The 9889-nt window shown below is 35.7% G+C and overlaps 1 protein-coding gene across 1 annotated transcript in view; it reads left to right on the top strand.

Annotated features, from left to right (window-relative positions):
* Positions 1-4300: 4300 nt before the first annotated feature.
* Positions 4301-9889, top strand: part of DICER1 (dicer 1, ribonuclease III) — a 39409-nt gene continuing 33820 nt past the window's right edge. The window contains 6 exon segments of the mRNA XM_057733580.1: positions 4301-4327; positions 4329-4448; positions 5084-5246; positions 6208-6338; positions 7280-7414; positions 7873-8033. Of these exon segments, the coding sequence (XP_057589563.1) occupies positions 4301-4327; positions 4329-4448; positions 5084-5246; positions 6208-6338; positions 7280-7414; positions 7873-8033 (737 nt within the window).

The raw sequence follows: 9889 nt of genomic DNA, 5'->3' as shown, positions 1-9889 counted from the left end.
TTATTTATTTATTTATTCTGTTTTCCTAATCACTAGAATTTATGTACTTTGTTTGATTTCCTTGTATTTATTTTTAAATCTTTCCTCTAACTTTTCTCTAGGCCACTCCCCCCCATCCCCCCCAATCTTTGGGAATTAGGCATGGTATTGTTATAGCTCATTCTATTGTTCTTTGTTTTAGAATAAGACTTAGTATGCTAAAGTAACCCAAATGTCTTTTGTTTAAATTTTAATACAAAATAATGGCCTTTTATTCAACTTTTCATATCAATAGGGCTTTCTTATAGATGTGTTTATATTCAGTTTAAGTACAGGAGTCTTAAACGTGGCTATTTTTGCATTTATTTTTAGAGCAGAAGCTTGGGTATGCTGTGATTTTCCAATAAACTGCTATCACAATGTCAAAATGCAGTTCAGACAACAGCAACACAGGGATCTCAAACATTAAGACGGTAAATCTGAGCTTTATCCTGTGTGGAAAGAGGAAGAGAGTTATTCATGTGTTTTACTAAGTTATTTCTAAATGAATCATACGGAAGCTATGAAACAACCTCACCACTTTCATGAGTGTTAATTGTTTGACCAGAAATTTAAAATCTGTGATTGGAAACTAGTTACGTGGCTCTGCGGAAGCAGTCAACCGTAGTCAGTTAATCTATGAAACGATAGAACTTTTACTTACCAGTAGGGCCTCTGAGCTTTTCATTAAGGCCAAGTTAAGAAAGAAAAATCTATTTAAACATGCGAAAATTAGCAAAATTATAGGTTTCTTCAGTTTTCACATTATTGGATTACTTGTTGAGTTTTTTAATGTTGGATTTGCTTTCCACAAATAAATAGTATATCACTGGAGCCAGTCACTGTGTACTAAATGAATGAAAATTAATTTAAATATTATGATCTTATGGAAATGTAATAGGGAGGGTTCAGTTGCCATCCTCCATTTCCTTGCATATTTTCTCTCCTGCATCCTCCTTTCAGGGTGTGGAGGAGTGGGGTGGGTGTGGGTTTCCAGACCAAGTGCTGTAGAAATATTTTTTGAACTGTCTGTGATTCTGTTCTGTGCGTTATTGTGTAGACATTCATGAGTCTCTGATTCAGTTCATCAGATATTTATTTACATGCATATGTGGTACATTGTACCAGGAAGTTTAAGAGCTGCAAAGAACGAGACAGGCATCTTGTTCTCATGGAGCATGTTTGTGTGCCAGTAAAGAATGTCATGTATGTGGGTGTCTCTGTGAATATATGCAATGTGATGTAAGTAATGAAAGGCAAAGAGAAGCTGATTTTATGTCATGCACATGGACCATGTTTTCATTCTCCAAACTTGCATTGCTTATTTGCCCTGTCTGGGGTGTGATACGGTTCGGTAGATGATAGAAATATGTGTGAGACATACAGCTCCTATACTCAAAGAAATCCTAGTCTAATTGGTCATATTTAATTATTTACTTTTTAAAACTCTTTGTTTGAAAGTAATTTCAAACTTATAGAAAAGAATACGATTAGGACAAAGATTACGTGCTTTACCTGTTTTGTCTCATTTGCTTTATCAGTGGCACCCATTCTCTCTCCATATCTAGGTGTAGTTTCTTTTTCTGAACCATTTGAGAATAAGTTGCATACATCATGGCCCTTTTACTCCTGAATACTTCACTGTATATTTCCCAAGAATAAGGATACTCCCCTACATAGTCATGGTGCAGTTATCAACTCAATGAATGTAATATTGCTGCGTCTACAGCCCCATCAGTGGACTCCGTAATGGCCTTTCTGGCATTGCTCTGCAGGAAAGGGTCCAGTCTGAGGTTGGTTACTATGTTTAGTTGTCACGTCTCTATAGTCTTCTTTAATTTGGAACGCTTTCATAGTTTTTCTTTGTATTGATACTGATAATTTTGAAGAACATAGTTCCCCCTTAAAAAAACAGAACATTCTTCTATTTTTTGATTATTCTAAAAATACTTTATTTTTTAAACTACTTTTATGTAGTCTATAATAAATTTTAAAATAAATATTTAGACTATTTTTTAGACTATCTTTTAGATTGTTTTCTAGACTATTTTCTGGCACTGTCGTTATTGCTAATGTTGTCTACATGAGAAGAAGTGGCGACAGTGGTAAGAAGAAGGGTTCCTGCTGTACATGGTTTCTGGAGGCAGAGGAAGTGTGCTTGGGGATTTACATTGCTGCCCTCTTTTCTTCTTTGAAAATTTCCATCTACCACCAGGCTTTAGAATTCTTTCCTGATCCCTTCCACCATGTCTTTGTTTGGTCTTGGATTAACATTTGGGTTGGGTGAAAAGTGAGGCGTCAGGCTTAATGATAAATCATTCTACCAGTAAGCAGCCTGGAGTAATGAAGGAGAAGTACAGTTGTCGCTCAGTACCCACAGGGATTGGTTCCAGGTCCCCTGTGGATACCAAAGTCCGTGGATGCTCACGGCCCTTGCATAGTACACTTGGCCCTCTGTATCCATGGATTCATCCAACCAAGGATAGATTGGACCTGCAGTTGTGGACCCTGCAGATAAGGAGGACCGTATAGAGATATCCTAAGAATGGTAGCCAGGTGGGAAGTGCCTGCAGATCTCAGCCTTGGGCCTTCAGTGTGACCTGCTGGATCTCAGGAGATTAGGTAAGATAGCCTTCTGCTTCAGGTTCTCTGCAGCAGTGGTAAGAAGCTTGAATGATCAACCTGAGGGTGTTTATGCTGTGCTCCTGCAGAATTGAGAGAAGTGAATGCTGAGTATAAAAGGGATAAAAGGAAAGGTTGTTGGGACTTTGGTTCAGTAGAGAGTGAGGGCATTATTTCTCATGAAAAACATAGTTTTGTTTGACCCAGGCAAAATAATGACTTGATAGTTTTTCGTAATGTTCTCTGGGATGCTGTGCTTGCCATCTTCCTCTGGGAGGGGTGATGAGAATGGCTGTGCATTCTGGTCCATGGACACGCCTGCCTTGCTGAGGTCCTTGGCCTTGTAGCCATTTGCCTCTCTACCATTTATTTGAGAGCCTGCTTGTATTAGCTGGATGTTGAATTCTTGTCAACTGAATTAAGCTCTGAAGTCAGAATTTGGTGTTATGCCTGTGCATGAAAGAGACTCTACTCTTGAGACTTCTTGTTGGATTAGATGCAGCAATTTAAGTCACTGTGTTGTACCATGGTTATAAATTTAACATGTCAGGAGATTCAGAGTTCTTGTCAAGGAACAAAGAGTGGGGATTCTTTCTTTCCAGTTTTGTAGAGTAACAACAGTGAACGCTGCAAAACAGTACAAGGGAGAAAATTCCCTTCTACAGGGCAAGTAAATTCTGCTGATGATGGACTTTCACGTAGAGATCTGAAACCCTAATCCTCTATCTGCAGGTTAGGAATTTTAAAAAGACTGAATTATTATTGTCTCATTTTACATAATCAGATTTATTTTTGGGGAAGAGTATATGAAATATAGAAGAGTGCTTAGATACCATGAAGTAACTTTTATTTCACAGAATAGTGTTGCCTTGTTTTAATTTATCTAGGATGTGAATAATTTTAAAGATACATATGTAAGTAATTGATCAGCTGTGCAGTTGTGATAGGTTGTCAATTGAGAAGAATGACCTTCTGTGTTTATGGTCCTTTGATAAAATGACCAAATGTTGGCAGGGATTTGAATCCTTCCTGTGTGCAGGCACAGCGCGAAGTACGTTCTATACAGTTTTCTCATTATTTTGTCAGTAATAGCATCATAGAATTTACAAAGAATGTTTGAAGTATATTTACGTATGTATTTACGTGTTTTGTATATATACACATGTAAAGGGCATCATACTGTACATATTTTCTTTTAAAGGTATATTATGGACATAGTTCTATATCAGTAAATATTGATCTGTATTATCTTATGGATTTAAAGTATTCCATTTTAATACTAGACCATAATTTACTTAGCTAATTTTTGATTAATATATTTTAAGGTGATTTCTTGTTCTTAAGTAATAATGCAGCAATGAATATTCACGTGTCTACCTTTCTGCGCAGCTGCCTAATTCTTTTAGACAGGTTTCTAGGTGTAGAATTGCTGGGTTGACGAGTACAGAATGCTTGACTTTTAAAATGATCCTCTTAGATGAAGAAAAAGCTAAAACAATTACAGGAAGAATTTGAAAAGGCCCATAGGAATGATATTCTGATGTTTCTCTTGTTTCTGTGCTTTCTTTTGTTTTTAACCCTGCATGGTTGTGTAATGGTATTCTTTTTCCCTTTTGTAGTAAGCTGTGCTAGAACAAAAATGCAATGAAAGAAACACTGGATGAATGAAAAGCCCTGCTTTGCAACCCCTCAGCATGGCAGGCCTGCAGCTCATGACCCCTGCTTCCTCACCAATGGGTCCTTTCTTTGGACTGCCATGGCAACAAGAAGCAATTCATGATAACATTTATACGCCAAGAAAATATCAGGTACTAATGAGAACACTAATACTGGAGCATTTTCACTAAAATGGAATAAATTAGCATATAGTTGACACAACTTAAATAAAACTCCTTTACCTTTTCAAGCTTTCCTCTTCTGATTAATTTTCTCATTCCAGATACTTTTGTTCTTAATAGTCCTTTTCTTTTCTAACATCTGCTGAGTAAATGATTTTTTAGTTTTATTGGTGAAATTTATATTTTTTCTCTGTGAAAACCTCACTGTTCCTTAGTATCTGTTTGGGTGTGTCTGTCCTCATGATCTGGGTAGGAATTGAGATTGGTTTGAACAACCATGGACTGGCAGAACTATGGTGATAGTCATTTCAGTTGTTCATAGTATTCTAGAGAAATTTTCTGTCCCTGTGAAGATAATTCTTAAAGAAATTGTAAATGCCATTTCAACACGTTTACATAGCACAGCTATGTGTAACCGGTATTTTAATGCCTCTGATTATTATTCTTATATAAAGATGTAGAATGTATGCTTTTTGAAAGGGCAGGTTTATTGGAGGAAGATTTTAGAATACAGTGAAATTTTCTGAATTAAAACAAAATCCAATTTTCTAAATTCTGTACTTAGATGAGAAGTGTATAATCTTTTTTTCCCACTGTATTTCTAGGTTGAACTGCTTGAAGCAGCTCTGGATCATAATACCATAGTCTGTTTAAACACTGGCTCAGGGAAGACGTTTATTGCAGTACTACTCACTAAAGAGCTGTCCTATCAGATCAGGGGAGACTTCAACAGAAATGGCAAAAGGACGGTGTTCTTGGTCAACTCTGGTAATAAAAAATTATTGTATCAAATTGTGTGGAGGAAATTGGATGAGATTTTATGGTTAAGCAGATTTTTTTCCATGGGTATTAAGTTAAAGTCCTGAAAGTATAGAGAGGTTGACAGATAATGTGCTTGTTGAAGTAGAAATATCATTGTCCTATTTCTTAACTTTATAATATTTCTCTTAAATGTTAGTTACCTTATTTCATAGGTGTTAAACTTCAGCTTTTTTCTTATATGTAATTACATTTAATTCTGAGTCTGCATTTCTTTTGAAGGATTACTTTTGGAATATAATCTGATCTAAGTAGTTAATTATTTTTGTTTTTGATGTTTTAGCTTCATAAAGTATATCAAAAGGTGCTTGATTATGAAAGATAACTTTTTGATTTATGATCTTGCTATACCAGTTGTAGAAAGAAAGGTAGATGCTTCTTAAAAGTTAGATATTCAGTAAGAGTTTAAAGTACTTGTTTTTTTGTATTTGGGGTATATATTAATATAAAAAGTATAAAATGTGAACATAAACTGACATATAACCATGTCACTTTTTTTTTAAAGATTGTCTCATCATGTGGTGTTCTCATGTGCTTTAAATACATAGTAGTCTGTCTTATTTCTTGGTGATACAATCTGATTTTATTGAAGAAAACAGGAGGGGTGGATCTGGAGTAGTTGCCGTTCCAACCTAGAAATTATATTCTTGGATTGGGGAAAGTCACCTTTAAAGAAGGAAGGTGGTATAGGACTCTCTGAAGTGAATGGCAGAGGGCGGGGTGGTGAGTCTAATAAGTGTGTTTTGGAGATAACTGAAAATATGATTTTAAGTTGACGGTCTAAAAAAATTGATGGTTAGGTGTAATATATAATAGTAAGGATTTCCTTAACTGTTAAATTGTTAATAGTCCAGAGGGCCAGCTAGGAAAGAGTTCCTGTATTTACACAGAGTATTGTATTTGTAATCAGCAAACCAGGTTGCTCAACAAGTGTCAGCTGTCAGAACTCACTCAGATCTCAAGGTTGGGGAATACTCAAACCTGGAAGTAAGTGCATCTTGGACAAAAGAGATATGGAACCAAGAGTTTACTAAGCACCAGGTAAGACTTGTAGAGAAATTTCAGTTAATAAATCTGTGCAAGTCCTTGGTTTATAAGATGACCCGCAGTCTTGGTTGTCTCAATTAGGTTTGAAAACTCTACTTTCCTGTACTTTGTCAGCCTAGAAACTAGTCCTACTGCATTTTCTTACTATAATCTCATCCTAAAGCCAAATAAATTACTAACTTGTGTTGCTCTTACTCCATAGAAAAGACACAGTTTTACAGTATGATTTACTTGCTTGAAAAACACAAATTCCTATGTCCTGTTTTCATCTTGCAGATAACTTGCTTTTGGAAAGTTTACTCTTGAGTTAAATGTTTTGAAACTGGAGTCATTTCTTGGTTGAGATCTTAGTGTCTTTGATGGAGACGTTCTCATAGATGTTTCTACGTGTTAAGGGCCATTCGTGTGTTGGTGGATCTGCAGTGGTTAAGAGATGCTTTCTAACTAACCTCAAGCAGTCCCCAGTCTGCTAGTATGTCTTACATATTGGGTTAACCCTCATTAATAAAGCACTTAAAATCCACAGAATGATAGGCTATAAAAAGAACGAAGTAATCCATATGTTCTTCCAAAAAACCTGTCAGTTTGATGGAAACAAAATTTGTGAATTGTTTGTGATCTGATAAAACTGACAGGTCTCATCAGTCAAATTTTGGCTGTCGGAACCTTAAAACCTGAAGTAGACTTAGTAGATTTATCATGAAAACATGGTGTCCGTTATCAAGATTTTTTTTCTTGTCCCTTCCATGTTTTCCTGATTTTATATCTTGGTTCTCAAGTGTGAGCTTTATTACATCGGGAATTTTGGTTTTAATTTTTACTGATGAGTTTCTTAATCTTCGCCCAAAATACAGTGGTTCCATATCTGATTTCCTAGAAGCGTATCCAGGCAGGTGGATGGCATGTGTTGTATACTGATACCAGTTTTGTTTTAGGTTCTCGTTATGACTTGCTATATCGCCTTGAATGTTTTGAAAAATGGTTACTTATCGCTGTCAGACATTAACCTTTTGGTGTTTGATGAGTGTCATCTTGCAATCTTAGACCACCCCTACCGAGAAATTATGAAGGTGAGTTTTTAGATTTTATCACTTAATAATGCAGGTCAGTTTACTGAGTATAAGCAGTGTTTTTATATATCAAAAGCAGTATTTGTTACCTGTTTTGGGAACTTGGTTCCAGTGTAGGAATGAATGAATGAATGTATATTAAATTAATGTTCATTTAAATCTATAACTTGTAATATTAAACTATAATAAATTTATTGCAACTTCTAAATCTGTAGTAAAAATTTAAACAATATAAACCGATAAATTGTATGATTTATCATGTGAATTACATAATCCATCATGGCATATTTAAATGTTCTTTTTCAATAAACTGATCTTTTAAATAAGCTATAGTAATTCCATACGTGATAATTTTAGTATTTCTTAGGTCTTTTTGACATGTTTTGTTAGGATGCTGTCTGTTTGGTTAGGGCCTTGCAAAATGAATTCCTTACTGTCAGTGTCTTTTGTTATGTTAGCTCTGTGAAGATTGTCCATCATGTCCTCGTATTTTGGGACTAACTGCTTCCATTTTAAATGGGAGATGTGATCCAGAGGAATTGGAAGAAAAGATTCAGAAACTGGAGAAAATTCTTAAGAGTAATGCTGAAACTGCAACTGACTTGGTGGTTTTAGACAGGTATGCACTTAGTATTGACTTGGCTTTAATGAGACCTGCTCTGACAGTTTTAGGCCTTCAGTCTCACAGTACCTTGCAGATAGTCTCTGTTTAAGAGAACAACTGGCTATTAAAAGGAAAGAGCAAGACTAAGAATTCCTTATCAGAACAGTCATTTTCAAATGCAAGAATCTAACGTTATTTCCACAGAGAGTAACAGATGGAGGTGTTTCTGCCTTAAGAGGGAATAGTGCGTAAGCATGGGTGCGTCCTGTTTGCTGATGTTGACAAGGATGGGGAACTCAGACAGGAAATCACTGTTCTTTTCTGTCCATGTGTGCACTTTGTTGTTCTGACCCTCATGTCCCACATGATGCTTTGAAAGAACATTTATTTATTTACAGGATTCAGTATCTTACAACCTACTTTAAAATAATAGGAAACACCCTCTAGTTTTGAAAGTGGGTGTCAGTTCCTGAGAAGATGTTTATGATTTTGAGATTTGTCTCTTTTTGAAGGGGTTACTATTTCAAGTTTCATTAAGACGTGCACACACAAACAGCCTTTTTGATCTAAGTTGGTGGAAGTGAGCCTATATAAATTAGATTTTTAAATAAATATAACTAATTCAATTCATATTAAAATATCCTTATTAAATATAGCCTTTAATAAGGTTAAAGATTACCAAGTGGTTCTTCGAACAGTTATAATAGAGACAACTTATTTCTCAGGTTATGAAATTAAATCACACCTGGGTTTTGAGTACTGGCTCCACTAATTGTAAGCGATGTGACTTCAAGTGAGTCATTTATTGTCCCTGAGTCTGTAAAATGGCATTCAGTGTGGTTTCAAGATTCTTTAGTGATCAGTTACATTGACATGGAAAATACCTTTCGGTGTACCTTTCATTTAGTAGGATTTTGGAAAGATATCTCTTTGTGGAGTGAGGTGAAAAAGTAGCTTGTAAATTCATGAAACTTAGGAGTCCAAATGTGAGATGAAATACAAATCTCATGACCTTTAGGACATGCTCTCTGGGACATGCTGTTTCTGATTTCCCTGAGCTAAGACAGTCTGTGACGTAGAAGTGATAGGCTGTGCTTTTGCTTTTATCTGACCTGAATTAGATTGGTAGGCCTGAACTACTTGAAGTCTTTAGGGGAAGTAGTGATATAAGAGCACTTAGATAAAGCTGTAAGTAATCTGTTGAGTTAGGCATTACCTAGTTCTCAAAATGTGACTCTTATAAATTCTCGGTGGGAGTAATGAAAACTGTAGTATTTAAATATGTCTCTGTTGTATTTCTCTTCCTTAATTATTTTTTGTGCTTTTAGGATTTTATGTGTTGTTCTGGTTGTCATATTATGAAGGGCATGAAAGATCCAAGGAGTGATATTGTAATTGACTGAAATCTGGAGGAGCTTTCCTTATGAGGATATGTTAAAAATACATTAAAAATAAAATTGACATTTGCAAATGCTAACAGTTTTCAAATAGTATGGAAGTGGATAAATGTAATAACACTTCCTCGCTGTGTTCTCCTCCCCCTTCCCTATTTCTCCTTCTGAGAAGTAATCATTATTGAGTTTCTTGAGCATTTTGATTAACATTGTTTCTCATTCTTGGTGATGCCTAAGGGGGCAGAAGATGAAAGGCTAAACCTAAAAGGAAAGTGAAAAACCTGGGATAATAATGAAACAACAGAATTCTTTGACTATTACTCTTGTGCATTTATTGAGACCTAACAGGCAAACATAGTACAGATAGGAGGAGGACCACTTTAGGAAGGCTTGTTGTGAGCCCATCTGTTATGCCAGATGAAAATCGGCAGGGTGGTTAGTTCTTTTTTGGTCTGGATATGTAATGGATCGTAATGC

The sequence above is a fragment of the Hippopotamus amphibius genome, chromosome 4 (assembly GCF_030028045.1).
Source record: "Hippopotamus amphibius kiboko isolate mHipAmp2 chromosome 4, mHipAmp2.hap2, whole genome shotgun sequence".
Lineage (NCBI taxonomy): Eukaryota > Metazoa > Chordata > Mammalia > Artiodactyla > Hippopotamidae > Hippopotamus > Hippopotamus amphibius.
Note: the sequence above shows the minus strand (reverse complement) of the source record. Positions and strands in the feature narration are given on the sequence as shown.